Consider the following 18908-nt stretch of genomic DNA (forward strand, 5'->3'; position numbering starts at 1 on the left):
TGCTCCTGCAAGCGTTCTCCGAGTCACGACGGATGCTCCTCCGTGTTTAATTGCCGCTCCTCCTCCTCAACGCGCCTCTGACGGGAATATTCAGAAAGACCGTATTTCTACCTCGTGTGGGATCGAGCAGTAATTACCCGTAACACACGTCTTGTCAAGTCACACGGAGAAGCCACCAGCTTCTCAGATGACACGTGGACGGCTACTCCTTCTCTACCCCCTTCCCACTCTAGCATGGCTCCAACAGAAAGTTTCTGGGTCTTTCCTGAACACTTAGGCTCAGTGTGGGGCAGCGGCTCTGCAGGGCTGCTCAGTGATGGACACACCAGATGGAGTGAGACAATCTGGGGAGACCTAGAACGTACCTGTAGAAGTTTCTGGAACGCAGGGCTCACGCCCCTGTGCCTCCCAGTGCGCTCTCCAAACAGGTGCGTCAGCATCCTGGGGACAGCACGTGCCGTGCCCAGTGCAGAGCAGACCGGGGTGGGTGGGGGAGGGGGGTGCAGCTGGGCGAACTCAGGAGAACGCGTCTCCAAGGGACTGAGCCGCGTCCCTAACCCTCACTTGCCAGATGCCAGGAGCACCCGATCATGACGGCCACGGACGTCCCCAGCATCAGGACCTGCCCGACGAGACACGCACTGGCCTGGCTCCCCCCGTCCCTGGGACAGCCCCAACCCTGGGAACCTTGTTTCCCTGCCTGCAGGCGGCCACCCCGCTCAAGTGCGACGGGTTCAAAGAGAGGCCCTGAGGGTCACCCCGGGGAGAGTGAGGTGCCCTCACGGCTCTGCCCGAGATGCCAGGTGTCCAGGCTGGCCCCCGGAGCACGCGAGATGGGAAGCGGAGGTGCGGCAGAGACAATATAGGAGCAGCGTGGGGATCTGCTGTTTCTGGAATCATCCGTGACCCGACTCGGAAGTCAGCCGTCGACACGACCGACCCCTGGTGTGGGCCTGAGGCAGGCACTCAGGCTGGGGGTTTCTGGGAGCTTGGGGCAGGAGGGCAGGGGTGGCGCGAAAGGTCACGGCAGAGCGGAGCAGAGGTCGTGATGCCTGTTTATTCCCCCCGTTTTCTTGTCGCCGTGGCTAGCACTTGAATTAGGACACATCTCGCCAGACGTGGGATGGACTGCGGGTGGCCGGCAGTGGCCCATCTTCCCACTAGCTACCTACAACACACACGTACTGGGTCTACCTCGCAGACGGCCGGACCGTGAGGGAACCTCACACAATCCAGATGCCCACACTGGTGCCCGCAGACCTGCCCTCCACCCCATCCCGCCCGAGTGGAAGCCGTGGGCACATCCACAGTGGCCCCGTGTCCTGGGCGGGCTGTCCTGCCACGGCTGGCACTCCCACCCCGCTGGGAGCAGCTCTGGTGGCTGGCGATGTCAGGCCGAGGTAGGGGTGGGGGGGAACCAGGGACCCCTGCTGGGCCCCCCGCCCTGAACAGGACCGGAGAGCCTGCCAGGGATCCAACGTGCCGGCCGGCAGGATTGTCTGTGGTCAGAAGGGCAGTGGGCTGGACACCCGGCTGGGGACGGGCTTGGGGTCTGCCGGTCATGAGTACTGGGACGGGAAGATCAGAGATGAGACACGTGTCCATCCAAATGCTTGACTGGAAGTCAAGTCCCAGTACCTGGTCCCGTGCACCCCAGGACGGTCCCACCCCTGCTCCCAACAGGGGTGCAAGGTCACAGAAATCGTCTTTTAGGAAAATGTGTCTGAAGAGCTCCTCAAACGAAAACCCATGGTCTGAGGGGCAGGGCGGCCACTGGTGCCCAGACCGCGGCTGGCAGTGAGCTTATCCGAGCAGGGCGCGGCTGGGGAGGCCAAGGTCGACTCAGAAGTGGCTTCTCACGTCTCCTCTGAAGGCAGACCACAGGGCTGCAGAAAGGGGCTCCGGGAGCCATGGGTGTCCCCGACGCGGCTCAACACAAAATGGGCAGCTTCCTGGAGAGCAGCTCGAGGACGACCCCAGCCCAGGGCGGTCTAGAAGACGCTTCCATGACGGAGTTTTCAGGGGGCTGGGAGAGATCAGTGCTGGTCTGCGTTCACAGCTTGCTGGCTCTGTTTCGAGAAGGGTCTAGGGGCCGCGGGAGACTACAAACAGGGAGGGGATGGCGGAGGGAGTAACAAAAATCCATCTTAACATGCAGGTCCGATTTCTGTTTCTCTTTCTCTCTTGGGTGGTCCAAGGGGAGAAGACGGCAAAATGCGAGACGGCCTCCGGTCGGTGGGAAGGAGCTGGCGGCACCGGGAGGGCTGGGGGAGAAGACACGAGGCTGCGAGTCAGCGCAGACAGGACGTCCCTGCAGGCTCTGGGGCTGAGAACTGGGAACGCTGGCAAACGTGTTTTGCAGATTAAGTTACAACGTAAAACAAATGCAAAACTGATCTCAATTAGGTTTTTTTTTCTCTGTAAGAATGCTTTGGGGGAGAAAAAGGAAGAAACACGAGCTCAAATAATTAACGTTCGACGCTGCAGGTGGAGAGATTGGAGTTGTTTCCCTTGCTGCTCGATGATTTTGGCATTTAAAACCTTTAAAACTATTTTTTTTAAGTTTATTTTAGTAACCTGTACACCAGCGTGGGGCTCGAACTCATGACCCCAAGATCAAGAGTTGCGCCCTCCAGAGACTGAGCCCGCCAGGTGCCCCGTCCTTTGAAATTTTTAACAGAAAATCACAGCAAAGGAGAGAGGAGGACAATGATGCCCAGGTCTCCTGGCCACAGGATGAGTCTAGCGGCCCGGGGGAGGGGGAGTGGCCCGGAGCCAGCCATGGCCACTGGGACCCCAGTCTGTTTTCTAGCCATCCTGCCGTAACAGCTGCTTCCGGCACCCCCCACCAGGCGAACCCCGGGCGTGCAGGGCCAGGCAGGGCCGGGCTGTCAGCCTCCCTCCGGGGACCTCGCTGGCACTGCCGCGGCCGCCCCGGGGCTTCCCACACAACTGCGGCCTGCCGGCGCTCTGGCCGCTGCTGGGACACGGGGCCCTGGGCGTGCAGGCCTCGTCTGCACGAGACCCCCGGAGTGACCGGCCCACCCACAGACCCCCGCTGGGAAGGAACAGGACGCGAGGAAAGCACCTGGAAAGGGACCCGAGGATCCCAGACACCCCCACCACGGACACCCTCCCCACCTCCTGGACCCGGGGCTGTCAGAAAGGGGTTCTCCCTGCTCCGTGCCCCCGGGACTCACGTGGGCGGTCACTCCTGCTGGTCGTCGTTGCTGGCGCTGGGGGTCCGACTCCGGATCTGGCTCCGGAGCTGCTCTATCAACTCTGGGTTCTGCTGCTGCATCTGCTGCGCAAACTGCTGCCCGCTGCGGGAGGCCCGGCCCGGGCTTAGCCACAGCCCCGGGCACCCTGCTGGCCGCGTCCCGGGCGCGCGCCCCCCACAGGCAGTACGGCTACTCGCTGGAGGACACGGCCGGAGAGCGAGCCCAGGGACACAGCACCTTGGTTCTTACGCTCATGGGTGGGGCCCAGCCCACCCCACCCTCGGGCCCCACGAAGCAGGTCTACTCACGCCTGGATGAGACTGGCCAGGTCGTTCTGTGAGGGGCTGGTGCCGGGAGTCCCCAGCGGGTTGTGGCCACCCGAAATCATGCCGGACATGCTGCAGGGGGAGCCCACGATGAGGCCGCCAGCCCGGCCGGCCCCCTCCCGCCAGGCCCTGCCCCGCCCCCCCCCTCCCCGCGAGGAGCTGTATTACTGCCTGGCAGCCCCCCGGGGGCCCAGCCGGCCCAGCCGGCCCACCCCTCTCTGACGGCGGCTGCTGTGAACTGCACCAGTCACTTAAGAACAGCCTTTGCTTTTGGCTTAGAGACAGGGGTCTTTAACCAGGGGCCACGGGGCCACGTCTGGGGATGCTGGGCTGCCCCCACGGTGCCCCGCCCCGACGGCAGCAGTGCTGTGGAGAAGCTGGGCTTTAAGGTTTGACCACAGCCTGGCAGTTCTTCAGTAAATAAAACAGAAACGGGGCGCCTGGGTGGCTCAGTGGGTTAAGCCGCTGCCTTCGGCTCAGGTCATGATCTCAGGGTCCTGGGATCGAGTCCCGCATCCGGCTCTCTGCTCAGCAGCGAGCCTGCTTCCCTCTCTCTCTCTCTCTCTGCCTGCCTCTCTGTCTACTTGTGATCTCTCTCTGTCAAATAAATAAATAAAATCTTTAAAAAAAAAAAAAAAAACAAAACAGAATCACCGCAAACCCAGCCATCCCATCCCGCTCCTGGGTGTGCACCCAGAACAGCCCCGACACGCGGGGAGGGAAGGACAACGAGACACAGACGGCCACACGGGGTGTGAGTCCGCACACGTGACATGCCCAGACCAGGCTCCTCCACAGACGGGAAGGGGACTCGTTCACCGGGACCGGGGGCTGGGGAGGCAGGAAAGTGCCTCTAATGGGGACAGGGACTTTTTACGGGGTGATGGAATGTTCCAGAATGAAATGCTAATGGTTTCACAGGTGAATGTACTTAACGCCGCTGTACTGTAAACCCTAAAACGGTTAAGACGGCCAAGCTCTGTTACGTGCGTCCTGGCGCAGTAAAAAAAGACACCTGACCCCAGGCCCCGAGGAAGACGGCGGTCACTTACAGCTGCTGAACCTGCGGGTTGTTCATGAGGTTGGACGCCTGAGAAAAAACACGTCATTAGACTCGGCACGCGCCACACGGCACGCTCGCGGGGCCTGCTCCACGCCTCGCCCACGGTTTACCGCTCTTCCTGCTCGGGTCTTGTCCCTCTTTGGGACCCGTTTCAGGAGTGGCCGAGAGGGACGCTGCAAGCAGCCTGCCCGGTGTGGCTCACGGGGGCCTGGCTAACCTCCATGAGGGGCCGGAGTTGAGGTTCTCGGCTCTGTGGGCCGGGCTCTGCCCCGACCACCCACCCGGGTCGCCACCGACGGACGGCGGCAGCCGTGCCCCAACACGACTACAGAATCCAGCTGGTCGCCGACCCCAGGTTCGGGGGATCAAGTGTGGCCATGGGCAGACTGAGTCCCCCTGCCCCGTGGTGGGCTTGTGCACACGGCGCCAGCCCCCAGCGGTGCCCGGCCGTCCTGCCCGCCTGTGGACCAGGTGCAGCCCCTGCCGACGGGTGCGGCCAGCAGCTCCTGGTTGCCCTGCGGGGATTTCTCTCTAGCGGAGACCCTGGGCCCTGAGGTGCGGTGAGGGAGCCCCACCGTGGACACGCGCGTGTGGGGACCAGCCCCGCACAGAACTAGCGCTTCTGGCTTTGAGTCGGGGTCTCACTGGGGGGTGGTGCTGCCCCCAGGACATGGGGTGCTGTCTGGGGCCATCTGTGGTCGCCACACGGGGCAGCTCCCGGTATCGAGGGGGTGGGGCCAGGATGCTGCTCCGCCCACGGCACCCCGGTCACACCCCCACTGGGGGCAGCCCTGGCCCAACGCAGGCGTACACCAGTGGATACGGGCACGGGGGCCAGGCCCCAGAGGAGGTAGGAGCGCGGGTTACCATGCTCATGAAGCTGGGGTTGTTGAGCAGGCCAGCGATGTCAAAGCTACCGACGCCTCCTGTCTGTGGGGAGAGAAGAGCCCTGGTGAGTGGTCACAGGACCATGACACCGGCCCCCGATCGGAGACGGATGATCCCGGGGGGGGGGGTCCGGCTGGGATCCCGAGAGGCCTATGGCTCAGATGTCCCCTCACCCAGCAGCCAGGCCTCATGGCCAGACAACACCACGTCCAAGGCACGTGCCCCGGGGTTGATTGCTTGGGAAAAGTGACGTGTGAGGCTCGGACATCTTGGGCCCCTGCGGAGCCTGGAGAGCCCTCGGGGCGAGCAGTTCCCGGAGAAAAATCACCCACCAGTCCGCGGCCCACACCCCCAGCCCGACTGCCCCGGACTCCGATGGGGGTGCTCGTCTAGCCTGTCCTAAGCCCACGTCCCCTGTTTCCCATGGAAACCGGCGCACACCTCTCGGCTCCCACCCGCTCCCTTCCCGGGGCCGCTCACGGGACTCGGCGTCTCCCTCAACTTCAGCTCGGCTATCTTGAGGTTCGACTTGTAGGTCTCATTGTCAGGATCCAGCTCCAAGGCCTTCTTGTAGTAGGCCACAGCCTCGGTGTGCTTGTTCAAGCTGGAGAGCGCGAGGCTGCGGGAGAGACGGCGGCGCGTGGGGAGGGGCCGGGGGGCTGCTGGGGACGGCCTGCAAGGGCCGTGGGGGCCGAGAGGATGGACGTGTGGCAAGAACACAAAGGTACAAGGGCTAGCGAGGACGCACAAAATGGGACAGCCCAGAGGAGGGGCGCAGAGGCAGAGGGCAGGGTGGTCGGACGTGGCTGGCCCTGTTCTTGGCACAGAACTCTCAAAACCCGGAACTTCCCAGGTCACAGGCACTCCCGGTTTTCCTAACGAGACCCTCTGACCACACCTGAGTTTATGCTGGTGCGGCCACCTGGGATGGGCCTGGCGGCCAGGAAGACCCAATCTGGGATTTGGATCCTGTGACCCCCTGCCCCGGGAGGGGAGAAGGCTGGAGAATAAAACTGAACAATGACGTAGGGAGAATGTCCCTGCTGGTGAAGGCATCACACCCCACTCCAGGGGGACAGAGCTCCCGCCCGGGGATCCTCCTGGACCCCCTTGTGAAGCCCTTTGCCTGCATCTTCCACGGGAACACACAAGTGCATTTCCAGCAAAACGCAGGAGCACAGGAGAGCGAGCCGTGGGGACTGATCTAGCAGCTGGGTTGGAAGGAGGGGAGGCCCAGATTCAGGACACGTGAATGGGGCCGAGTCCTGACTCTGTCTGCGCAGAGGATCAGGACGAAAGCAAGCCACCGCACGTCGGCAGGTGGTGGGGGAGTGGGGGGCGGTCCCTCCCCCTGGGGCACTCACCCCATCCTGCCGTAGGCTTTGCTGTAGGACGGGTCTATGCAGATGGCTCGCTCGCAGTCCTGCACAGCCCCAGCGTAGTTCCCGAGTTTGCTGTAGGCCGCGGCTCTGGGGACACAAAGCAGGGCGGGGCTTGCTCGCTGCCGAGGAGGAGCCTTTTGGGGAGCCTGGGCTGCCCTGTCAGTCAGGTGCGGGTGGAGGGGATGGGACGCAGGGCTGCCAAGGGCTTCTGTCTGCGGAGCACCTGTGCTGGGGACTGCGCCAGCCTCCGGGAGAAACAGGCTGGAGGCCGAGCTGCTTGGCTCAATGATGCCGTGACGGGACCGGGATCCGAACCCCAAGTCCGTCGGCCCAGCACCCAGGCTCCGCCCACCGTTGGGAGCTGGCGCCTGTTCTAGGTCAGGAACTATCTGTTGGCAGACACTAAGTGACCCCCCGCGAGAGCCCTGTCCAAGCTCTCGGGGGTCTCCTCTCACGCCAGACCGTTTAGGGTTTTAACACCGCATTTGGCGTGTCCCCAGGTTCTGAAGCACAGAGAGGCATCAGGTAGAAACACCGAGCGGCTGGAATGGCGGAGGGTGTGTGGGGTTCTCGGGACTATGCCTGCGACTTTCCTGCCAACCTGTTTGCGTCACTGCCCCCAAGAGTCAGAAGCAAGAAACTAAAGTGACAAGCGGCTCTAGGTTGGCGGCAGTGCACGGCGTGCGGCACGCCCGGCCCCCAGCACCCACTGTCGGCTCCCGGGTCTGGTGCCCTGGAGCGCGACCCTGTGTCCACTCTGCATCCCAGAGCCTGCCTCGTCAGCATGACGGTCCGTCATGGTGGCCGGGGCAGAGCAGAGGCCGCTTTCCCTGTAAAACGACCAGCCAGGCGCGCCTGGGGGGCTCCATCGTTGAGCGTCTGCCTTCGGCTCAGGTCATGGTCCCAGGGTCCTGGGATTGAGTCCTGTGTTGGGCTGCCTGCTTAGTGGGGAATCGCTGCCCCCTCTCCCACTCCTCCTGCTTGTGTTCCCTCTCTCACCGTCTCCGTCAGATAAAAAAAACCTTAAAAACAGGAGAAAGGACCAGCCAGATGCGGCTTCCCATGGCTATGCTGCCGTGACCGTGGGCGCGAAATGTCACGTGTGGTCCGGAAGGCGGCCCCGGTTTTAATCTAATGCTGTGCTCGGCTCCTGTGCGCCCGGGCTGGCCACCTGCCGCTGACTTGGGGCTCTGGCTGCAGGATCACTAAGCGACGGTACGAACGCCCCTCCCGAGCGCACCCAGCCAGCACCTGTTACAGAAATAGACCGCGTTGGCCGGGTTCAGCTCGATGGCTTTGCCGTAGAAGTGCACAGCAGCTTCAAAGTTCTCCACTTTCATCTGCTCATTTCCTAAAGAGAAAAAAAACCAGCGTACGCCCTGCTGTTCCCATCAGGCCCGAGGGCTCTGGGGCGTCAGGGCGGCTCTCCGGGGGCTTCTCTGAGGGGTGAGAAGACTTTGGGGACCAGGCTGCAACACTCAGACGCAGGCTCGGGTGGGCGGGTGTAGAGGAGGACGACGTGTTTGCCTCTGGCATCTTGTGGGTTCTGGCCCGAGCCAGCACTCGGACAACGGTCCCTGCTTCGGTCGAGACATTTGAAGACGTAAGCCTCTAATACAGGCAGTTTTGCTCCTTGGAAGTAACCAAGTTTCATGAAGTGTAATTCAAATAACCTAGAATGCACATTTTCCAAGTGTACAACTCAGTGGTTTTTAAATATTCACAGGTGTCCATCATCATATCCTAATTCCAGAACATTCCATCTCCCTCAAAGAGCCGTGCTGACCCTATCAGCAGCCACCTGCCCACCCCTCCCAGCCTCTGCACATACTAAGTCATTCCTGTGTCCGTGGAGGAGCCTGGTCTGGGTGTGTCGCACGCGTGGACTCACACCCCGTGGGGCCTTCTGTGTCTGGTTCCCTCCCTGAGCATCGTGGGCTCGGGGTCCGCCCCTGGGGCCACGTGTGGGGGCATCTTGCCTGTCTGTGGCTGAGGGGCGGTCCAGAATACGGACAGGTCACTCTTTATGTTCTCAACCCACTTACGGACATTTGGGCTGGTCTACCTTTTGGCTGCTGTGGACACACCGCATTTCCCCCGGGCCCATACCTGGAGGGGAACGGCCGGGCCCCGTGCCCACCGCGTGCCCACCGGGCAGCTGTCAGACGCCTTCCACGGTGACTGCCCCAGCCACATCCCCACGGGCCACGCGGGGGGCCCCGCTCTCCGCACATCCTCACCCCGTGCACTCAGCGGCCCCCGTCTCCCGGAGCTGTGTGCCGCGCGGGGCTTCACGGCGCCGCTTCCCCTACAGCTGCCACCACCCCCCGGGGGCCAGCCCGCCCCGGCCAGCCCCGCAGGCCAGGTGGGTGAGGGGCCTGGTGCCCATGCGATGGTCTCGTCTCACCTTCTGTCTTGAGGCGCTCTGCCTCAGCCGAGTCCTCCTCTGAAGGTGGGGTACGCTCGGGGCTCCTCAGGTCCTGCGGCACCTCCTGGCCCCAAAATGTTGAGCTGCTTAAGCGGTGGCGGGCCGCCCGACCCCCCCACATCCCACACCCCCGGCCCCCCTTCTGCTCAGGGCTGCCCGAGAGAGCAGCTGAGCTCTGAGGGAGGGAACCTTGGGCCAGGGTGGCTGGGGGCAAGCTCCCTACTGCCCCGTCTGCGAGCCGGGAACCCCGCTCCACGGTGCCGGTCGGGGGGACACGGGGGCTGCACAGGTGCCGCAGAGCCCCCGCCCAGGCTCCCCCGCCCAGGCTCGCTGTTACTTCTGTTCCGGGGAGCCCGGAGACTCACCTTGCCCGCGGCAGCTGCTTCAAATATTTCCGGAAGGGTCTGAGGGAGAGCGAGATCGTGGTCCTCCACGGTCACCCCGAAAGCGGTCTCCAGGCACTGGATTGCAACTGTGAGGGGGACATGGACATCTTCTTCTGAACGCGGCCCAGACTTTGGGACTTTGGGGCTCAGAAGGAGTCCCCCCCCTCCGACGAAACCCAGGTCAAAGGCCTGTCAAGTGGCAGAAGCCAAAACGCCACCTCCGTATCGCCCGTGGGCAGAGCCAGCTGGACACCAAGGGCCTGGCGGCGGCGTCTAAACAGAGAGTCGCTCAAGTGCCTGCCCGGCCTGGGCTCCTCATCCCCAGCCCCAGGCGGCTTCCACCCTCTTTTAAGAGAGAGCCTTTCTCCTATCAGGGGAGTCGCACTCACGGGGTGGGGAAGAATGTTCCGGAACCAGCCCTCGATGAGAGATGGGGAGATGGTCAGAACACCTGCAGGAGGCTGGGCCTGCGGAGACGGGGGCTGGCTCCGTGTGGCGGGAGGGCGGGCAGCGGGCCCACACGTACCTTCCAAGCTCTCCTGGGCGTCGGACGAGAGCCCCCCGTGCCGGAGCTGGTCGTGCAGGAACCGGATGATGGCATAGGCCAGGCGCTTCTTGTTATCCATCTTGAGACGGGAAGGGACCGGGCCTCGGGTTTTCAGGATCTGCGGATCCAAGCCAAGGGTGTGAGGCGCGCAGACGGGGGGCACGGGTGTTGCGGAGACAGTGCCCCTGGCACCTGCCACTCCAGGGCCCCCTGGACCGCTGGGCCCCGGCTCACCAGGCCTGCGCTGGCCTCGGCCCCAAGGAAACCACTTGGAGCATCTGGCCCAGTCTACCTGCAGCACGAGCGAGGGGGAAACAGTTAGGACCCCGCTTCACAGCTGCGACGTGAGGCTCCCCGGGTGGAGGAGTGCGCCCAGCCATCCTGCCTCCTTATTCGAAAGGAGGCCCCGCGGCCTTGGCCGTGACCACCCTTCCACAGACTCAGTGGCACAAGGGGGCTCCCAGGGATGTGGAGGGCTGGCCCACAAGCCAGTCCTGGAGGTCTCCAAACCCCATTTAAGCTGAGCACAAGCCAGCCCCCTGTCCCCCTGGCTTCTGCACTCGACTGAGGACCAAGGTCGTGGGGGGGGAGGGCAGGAGACAGCTGGGGTCAGGGGAGGAGGGGCCCAGAGCAGACCCAGGGGTCCCAGAGGCACCGAGCCCCTTGCAGGCCATCTGCACCCCCAGGCCAGGGTGGTCCTGCCTCAGGGACTCTGGGTCGTGTCTGGGTGCGTCTCTGGTACTCCGGGCATCGGGCGGTGAGGCCTGCTGCTCAGCCCCGGCTCCCAGGAAGTCCACGCAATGGAGAACTGTCCTGCTCCGGCGTCAGCAGCCCTGGGGAGAGCCCTGCTCTGGAACACTCCAGGCGTGAGGGGTCTGCTACCTGAGGGTCTCTGACGGCTCAGGCACGTCACAACACCGTCTCACCCCTTCCACACCATGACCTCCACGGCCGCTCCTGACAGGCAACAGGCTGGGGACGGGGATCTGGGAGGAGTGGCCGAGGCCGCTCAAGTCCACGTGCACAGCCATAACCCGCAGCAGGAAGCACCTCAGTCTCCCCAAAACACCTCCGGGGGCTGAGCGGTCCGTGCCCCATAGAAAACAAGCAGCAGGCCTCCTGACCACCTTCTCACGAACCTCTTATCGGACACTATGGTTCAACAAAGCCAGGAAGAGCCCGTCACGCGGCCACCGGCTCTCCACGTGAAGACGGGGCCAGCACGGGGCCGGGGGCCGCCGGGCAAGGGCAGGCGAGACACTCGGTGCCGGCTGTGCGCAGAGCTTGGGCTCTGGTTCCCGGGAATCGATGTCCATCGACAGCTGCCTCGTAAGGAGAGGGGGGTCAGACACAGGCCACAGGGCGAGAGTCCACGTGCGTGACACGTCCAGAACAAGCACATCTGTGGACGGGAAGGGGGCTCGTGGGGGCCGGCGGCTGGGGGAGGGGAGAAATGATGGCTGATGGGGACAGCGTTTCTGTTTGGGGTGACGGAAGGGGACAGTTACACAGCAGTATGTATATATACCGAAGTCTACTGAACTTTAAGGTACACGAATTATACCTCAAAACACCTGTATTCCGTAAAGCTGGTGAAAAATTAAAGTTCTGTGAGGATGATAATGAGCTCCCCGTTTCTGGACACAATGCCCATTAACCCGGCAAGCACCCGTGGCCGCAGAGACTCCCTAGAACCGGAAGGTCTGGGATCAGGATGGGCCGGTGCTTGGAGAACAGACGGCCAGTCCCAGACCAGAGGACCTCAGGGGAGAGAGAGGGGCTCACAGAGATCAACCACCCCAACCCATTCATTTTGGGGGAAGTCAAGCCCAAAAGATGAGTCCTGGTCCCCAGCTGAGAAACCCAGAGAGCACACCAGCCAGCCGGCTCACCTCCACCTGAGGAGAAAAGACTGACACGTCAGACTGTTTTCATTTTAGGTATCTGTTTCGGCAGCGGCATTATTTACAGTCGCTGATGGGCGGACACCACCCTGGCGTCCATCCGCGGATGAATGGATCAACACAGTGCGGTCTGTCCACGCCCGGAACACGGTCCACCTCAGAAAGGAAGGGATGCCGAAGACACGGGGCTCCGCGAGAGGAGTCAGACCCAAAAGGACCCGTCCCGTAGGACCCTACTCCCAGGAGGGCCCCAGAGGAGTCCCATCCATGTAGACAGAGAGGAGAGGGTGGGAGCCAGGGCTGGGGTGGGGATGGGGCATCCGTGCTTTGTGGGGACGGAGTCTCCGTGTGGGGGGAGGGACAGTTCTGGAGATGGAGGGTGGAGGGGGCCGCAGGGCGGGGTGAGTGTGCTTCCCGCAGCAGAGCCGCGCGCTTAGAGACGGTTAAGGGTGTCTGGGGGCTCAGTCATTGAGTGTCTGCCTTCAACTCAGGTCATGATTCCAGAGTCCTGGGATCGAGCCCCATGTCGGGCTCCCTGCTCAGTGGGGAGCCCATTTCTCCCTCTCCCACTCCCCTGCTTGTTGTTCGCTCTCTCACTCTATCAAATAAGTAAAAAAAAAAACCTTTAACAAAAAAGAAATGGTTATGAAAATGCTAAATTATGTGACATGTATCTTAACGTAATTAGAATTTTGTTTCTTTTTGTTTTCCAAGTCTGAGGTCCTCCCCTTCAGACGAATGGTCCAGGGCCCTTTGCGTTGCTGCATTCTAAGTCAGGCCTTGAGGGTCACGCCTGGGCAGCTGCCTGTGGGGAATGAATCTCGAGTTCTTAAGTCACGTAAGTGGCTACATCCCACCTCTGGGCTCCAGGCACCACTTCTGAGGGTGCTTCCCCTCCATTCCCACGGGTCACTCATTCTGGGCTTTATGCATTCACATGCGTATGGGAGGACAGGACTCAATCTTCCCTCCAAGGGAACGGACGCGAGTGCTGATGGTGCTGGGTGCTCGCTCAAGAGTGGACTGAGAAAGGAAACCTGGTCTTCAGCAGACATTTCCTACCCTCCTGGTCTGGCTGGTGAAATGGGGTGGGGAGGGCAGTGAGACTACCGAGGCTTATGCAGGCAAGGGTTCAAAAACCTAAAGACCAAGTCATGCTCCTTTCTGGCATACTTGCGGTCCTTCCCAAGCCCCCAGCCCCTGGAGCCCCAGGGCCTTTGCACGAGAGGATCCCCTGCTCCCAACAGAGTTGAAGCACCCTGGTCTGACTTCCCTGGCATAAGTTCTCACTGCCTCCTTCCTGGGCTTCTCCTGGTCTGTTGCTTGGTCCTCTTTCAAGTGCTGCCTCTCCAATATGCCTCACTGTCCAGTCGGAGCCCCCTGGAGCCTGCCCTGGCGTATGGATGCCGGGCCACGGATGCCTGATTTGCCTGGGAGGACAAGGGCCTGGAGTCATGTCATAGATCCAGCCATTTCTGTCCGAGGCCTGTTCCATTTCACCTTCCCCACCCTAAGCAAAGGAACGCTCTTTGTCCCATCTGAAAGAGTCCCAGCCAATCCCTCTTCCACACAATGGGTTAACAAAGGCGTCCTTACCAGCTGCTACAAGAACTCACGACCCAATGCAGGGTTTCTCTACCTCGGCACTATCAACATCAGGGGCTGGACCGTTCTTTGCTGGCAGCGGGGTGGGGACAACTGTCCTGTGCAGTGCCGAGTGGTAACAGCATCCCTGGTCTCTGTCCAGTGTGCCCAAGGTAAGGGACAGAATCTCCTCGGGGTGATACCCCTCAGGTCAAGGGGTTCCACCGACCCCCAGGAGTGTCTGCGCTCTGTAACCACGTGACTCCTGAGGTCCTGGGACACTACACACGTTGAAATACACACACTGAGTGGGAGGGAGAGAGGGGTGACTCGCAGATGCCGGGGTCACCCTGGTTTGTACCCTCTGACCTCAGGGGATTTACTCTGGTGTCCAGAGTGAGCAGGGACCAGACTCAGTACTTTCCCAAATCATCAATGCAGGGTCTCTCCCGCTTGGCCCTAACTTAGGGGCAGCTCACTCTCACTGGGGGCGTCCAGAGCACCGTGGGGTTCAGCATCCCCGGCCACACCCCCTCAATGCCAGGAGCACCCCCTCCACAGCGGTAACAACCACAGATGTCCCCAGACATGGCCAAGCCACCCAGCTGAAAATCACTGAAACTCCAAGTGGGAAAAATAAAGGCTCTAAATCAGCACAAGCGAGATTTTTTTCTGGCCAAAGAACTTTGCTGCAAGCTTTCTGAAAACCTTCCGTTTGCACATGTTGGGCTCCGGCCCTGCAGCCGAGGAAGCCCGGTCCGCAGCCCAGGACTCTGTCCCCAGGGCGTGAGCAGGAGCCCTACCGCCGTCCGACTCGGGCTCCACACAACGTTGCTTCCTCGCGCGACAGTCTGCGGGCCTTACCCACACGTGGCTTTCGAGATGAACCACCTTCCGCTCCCCACAAAGTGGGGCCCAACAAAACACGGGGACAGCACTTCTCTGCGTCTCCTACCTGGCACCCGGAGCCTGCAGAACAATCCCAACTTGTAGGGCTTTGGCTGCGGGACAAAAGTCTCCGAGAAGGCCTCCTCTCAGAACAGTGAGGCCTTTATGAGCTCCCAGCACCGCCGAGGTGCCAGGCGAGCTTGCGGGGGGCGGGGGGTGTCCCAGGGCCGGCTCCTCCGGTGGTCTTCACAGTCCCTCCCAGCTCTCAGTCCACCTTCTCGTTTCCTCATTTTATTTTCTTTTTCTAAATATTTTATTTATTTATTTGACAGAGAGAGAGATCACAAAGAGGCAGAGAGGCAGGCAGAGAGAGGAGGAAGCAGGCTCCCTGCCGAGCAGAGAGCCCGACATGGGGCTCGATCCCAGGACCCTGAGACCATGACCTGAGCCAAAGGCAGAGGCACCCAGGCGCCCAAAATAATTAAAATCTTAAACAAACAAACAAACAAAAAACAACTTATACTTCTTTTATTTCCCTGCCCAGAACTGGTCAAGAGGGGAAAAAAGCACGTGTTTTTCCACCCTGGATGGTGGAGCGCCCACGGCTGAGGGCTGCCCACCTCACCCTGCACCCAGAGCTCGGCCGACAAACAGCAGTGTGCGAAGCCGGTGCCCCGGTGCTCTCTCTCATCCCGGCACACCCCAGTGTCTGAGCAAGGGCTTGAGCCCACCACCCTCCCCACAGCCTGCTGTCTTGTAAAACGCCACTGGAACGTCCTGCAGCCTTAAGACATCGAAAGCTCCTGAGACTTCACGAGTGTGCATGGGAAGTCCTTCACCAAACCCTCAGCGTCTCCGCTCAAACCAACCGCTCCCCACGTCTGCAACCCACCTGGAAACTCTTGATTCCCTTCGACACCGAGCTGCAAAGTTATCTCAGAGCTAGACGCCCTCTTTTTTCTAGCAAAGTCCAAGCACCAGCCTTATCGCTGACCCGGACGGCTTTAAATCTGTCTGTCGTCTGACCCCTGGCCCCACCCGGACTGTGAGCACTGGACAGACAACTTGGCTTTCAACCCCGCACTCAGCAGCGTCTGATCCGCACGGTCCTGGGAAACGGTGAGATCCCTGTCAAATCCAGAGCCCCTGACCAAGTTCCCCGGGAAGCCCAGAGGAGACAACAAACCCCGGGCCTTGCCTACCTAATTCCTACAACCCCTTGCTGGGCATCTCCCAGAGGCCAGTGCTGGGCTCAGACAATGCAACCTCACAGTCTGGGGGGGAGGAGACCCCACTTACAGTCGCTCGCCCCTCCTCAAAGACCGATGGTGAACCTCAGGCGAAACCCTTGGCGTGCTGAGCACTTTCCAGGCCCCGCGCTCAGCGCAGCCCTCGCAATGGCTTCTGGAAGGGGTCTGCGACCATCTTCTGAAAAGGGTCACAGGGCTTCGGTGGAAACCACACACCTTTGCTTTTGGGCAAAAGCTGTCACAAGTTTTGTGACGGACCCCCCCCCCCCACTTCACTTACAGAAACAGGCTGCAGCTGGATTGGGCCTGCTCACAGTCAGCCGAGCCCCTGGGTTGTTTGCGCCAACCCCCATTGTACAGAAGGAAAAACTGAGGCTCAGAAAAATGGGGAGGCTACCCGAGGTCATCCAGCTTAGAAGACACAAACCAGGAATTTTGAGCCCAGCAATTGGATTCCAGAGCCTAAATTCCAAAGTGCCCTTTCCTCTCCCTGCAAAACCTTCATGTGATCTCGTGAGTTCATACCCCACCCCCCTGTGTGCCGCTCATGCTGGTGGAGAAGCACTGGTGTGTGGGGGTTTAACTCCCCGCTGTGGACACCGTGAGGGTTCTCCGTGGGGAAGTCCGGGGCACCGGGGGGTGTTAGGCGGCATCCCTGTGCCCCACCCACTTGCTGCCAGGAGCACACCCGGTCGTGGCAACAACAAATGACCCCCCGACATTGTCCTGCGTCCCCCAGGGCGCCAAAACCACTGGTCTGGGAAGAGGAAAAGCAGACAGCCCAACCAGACACAGAAAACCAAAGGGAATGGGGACCTCTTCCGGCCTAAGGGGTGCAGAGACTGCACACATTTTCTGGCACCTAATAAACCAGGCATTCCCCAGCGAACTCTTAACAAGCAGCAGGAACCCGAGCAGAGCATGACCTGCTTATTGTTATTAACCTCGCAGAAAGCCTAGGAAGCACGTTCTTCTGGGGTCCCTGCTGCGGAAGAAAGGCGCTGCTCAGAGAGGGAAGCGATGAGCCCCAGCTCACGCAGCCAGGAGAGGGTGTGCAGACGGCTCTCGCCCGGCTCCTTCCCGCAGCCAGCACAGCCGACAGAAACCCCCGGCTGGGAAAGGCCGAACCACCGCTGACCCCACCAAGCTCTCACTTTGCGCCGGGCCCTGTGGCTTTCATCTTCCTAAAACCGCCAGCCCTCACCCCCACCCCAACCAATCAGGCAGGGACCGTGATGACGCCCATTTTACTGCGGGGGAAACTGAGGCTCCGGGAGCCAAGAGGCTGGCCAGGTGGAGAGTGGCGGCGCTGGGAAAGGACCCCGACCCGCGCCCCACGAACGGGGTCCCCCCTCAAAGGGCCTGTGTTTCCGGGCAACAGAAGACACCCTCACTGCTTGCGGGGCACTTTCGACTCCTGCTGTCCACCCACGGGTCTGTGACCAGCATCTCCCGGGCCTGGGGTCCGGGTTAGGATGACCAGGGCCGGCGAAGGCCTGCCCGACGCCCCCCTGCCTCAGTTTCCCCTTCGCGCCGCCCACTCACAACAGCCAGTGGATCGCGGGGTCCTCGCCCCAGACCAACCTGTCTTTACGGGCCCTGGAGCCCCGGGAGTTCCGAGCCGCGGACCCCTGGCCCACCCCGCTCAGCGCCGGGCCCCCCCACGACTCACCTCTCAGGCGGCCGAACGCCGACCCACAGACGGCTGCGCCTGCGCACCGCGGCGCTGTCCGGTCCCGCCCCCGGCCGCGACGCCTGCGCGGAAGGAGCCGGCTCCCGTTGTGTTTTCTTCTGCGCAGGCGCGTTAATGATCGAGGCGGGCGTGGGGAGAAGTGACGTAACTTAGAGGTGGGGGCGAGCTGGTCGTTAGGGCAACTGACCTCTGCGACCGAATGGAGGCCGGAAGTCAGGACGGAGTTCCCCTCTCGGGCGGGAACGGAGCGGTGCATCGTGGGACGGTGGCGGACTCCGGCGGCCGTCGGCAGGGCCGGTCACGTGGCGCCGAGCCGGCCACGTGGTGTTGCGGTGTTTGGGTAGCGGGCGCCTGCCTGGAGCCGCGCAGGCGCTGTGTGCAGGGGAGCGATTGTTTCCTACAATCTTTTACACTTACTCACCCACCGTCGTCCCACAAACGCATTCTCTCACCCATTCAACGCATGGGACGTAAAGGAACATCTTTGTTTACAGCAGGTGCCTAGTAGCCAACAAATACTTATTGCAAACCAACTGTGAAAACCACGGGAGTGTTTGCTCCCGTTCCCTTGTGCGGGCGTTGAAGAGCTGCAAACTAGTACACTGGGACGTAAACTAACCCTTTCCACTTCTTTTTTTTTTTTAAGATTTTATTTATTTATTTATTTGACAGAGAGAGAGAGATCACAAGTAGGCAGAGAGAGGAGGAAGTAGGCTCCCTGCTGAGCAGAGAGCTCCATGCAGGGCTCCATCCCAGGACCCTGAGATCATGACCCAAGCAGAAGGCAGAGGCTTAACCCACTGAGCCACCCAGGCGTCCCTAACCCTTTTCACTTGATGGCGAGCGCTATAAAGATAAAATGGCGTGCTGGGATTATGACTGGGGAGGCAAGAGGGCCGGGATGGTTAGGGAAGATCTACCGGGTAGAGATGGGTTTGGAGGATGAGGAACAAACTCCGGGAATGGAAAATGGCGAAATTGAAGACTCACAACTGATCACCGTTAGTGTTAAAGTTGCAAGTAGTGTTCTCCTAATTCACTTTTATCCTATTTATTTTTTTTTAAAGATTTAGTTTATTTATTTGACAGAGAGACACAGCGAGAGAGGAAACAAGCAGGGGGAGTAGGAGAGAGGAAACCGACTCCTGGCTGAGCAGGGAATCTGATGTGGGGCTTGATTCCAGGACCTCGGGATCATGACCTGAGCTGAAGGCATATGCTTAAAGACTGAGCCACTCAAGGGCCCCCTTTTATCCTATTTAAAACACAGGCATAGTTTAAAAAAGATTTTATTTATTTGACAGAGTTCACAAGTAGGCAGAGAGGCAGGGAGAGGGGGTGGGGGAAG

At 61.0% G+C, this 18908-nt stretch overlaps 1 protein-coding gene across 3 annotated transcripts; it reads right to left on the bottom strand.

Moving 5' to 3' along the window:
* Positions 1-1038: 1038 nt before the first annotated feature.
* SGTA (small glutamine rich tetratricopeptide repeat co-chaperone alpha) lies at positions 1039-17671 on the bottom strand. 3 transcript variants are annotated; one of them, XM_045990457.1, is made up of 12 exons: positions 17540-17671; positions 10221-10359; positions 9674-9780; positions 9288-9372; positions 8132-8231; positions 6863-6967; positions 5979-6117; positions 5478-5540; positions 4600-4637; positions 3530-3619; positions 3201-3323; positions 1039-2264 (listed from the first exon to the last, which is right to left on the bottom strand). In XM_045990457.1, exons 2-11 carry the CDS (start codon positions 10318-10320, stop codon positions 3209-3211), a joined length of 942 nt encoding a protein of 313 aa, XP_045846413.1. In that variant the 5' UTR covers positions 10321-10359; positions 17540-17671; the 3' UTR covers positions 1039-2264; positions 3201-3208. The 3 variants fall into 3 exon arrangements, with proteins under 3 accessions (XP_045846413.1, XP_045846414.1, XP_045846415.1); XM_045990458.1 differs by lacking the exon at positions 17540-17671 and adding an exon at positions 17452-17473; XM_045990459.1 differs by lacking the exon at positions 17540-17671 and having other exon boundaries at positions 1039-2342.
* Between the last annotated feature and the right edge of the window lie 1237 nt (positions 17672-18908).

Source organism: Meles meles, chromosome 20, assembly GCF_922984935.1.
Source record: "Meles meles chromosome 20, mMelMel3.1 paternal haplotype, whole genome shotgun sequence".
Classification (NCBI taxonomy): Eukaryota; Metazoa; Chordata; class Mammalia; order Carnivora; family Mustelidae; genus Meles; species Meles meles.

Excerpts from the sequence above, each read along its gene's own strand:
- SGTA (XM_045990457.1), bottom strand. The coding sequence starts at position 10,320 with ATGGATAACAAGAAGCGCCTGGCCTATGCCATCATCCGGTTCCTGCAC. Across the intron at positions 9,781-10,220 it reads CGCCCAGGAGAGCTTGGAAG|TTGCAATCCAGTGCCTGGAG; the intron begins GTACGTGTGGGC and ends TCCCCCTCACAG. Across the intron at positions 3,324-3,529 it reads CTGGCCAGTCTCATCCAGGC|CGGGCAGCAGTTTGCGCAGC; the intron begins GTGAGTAGACCT and ends GGCCTCCCGCAG.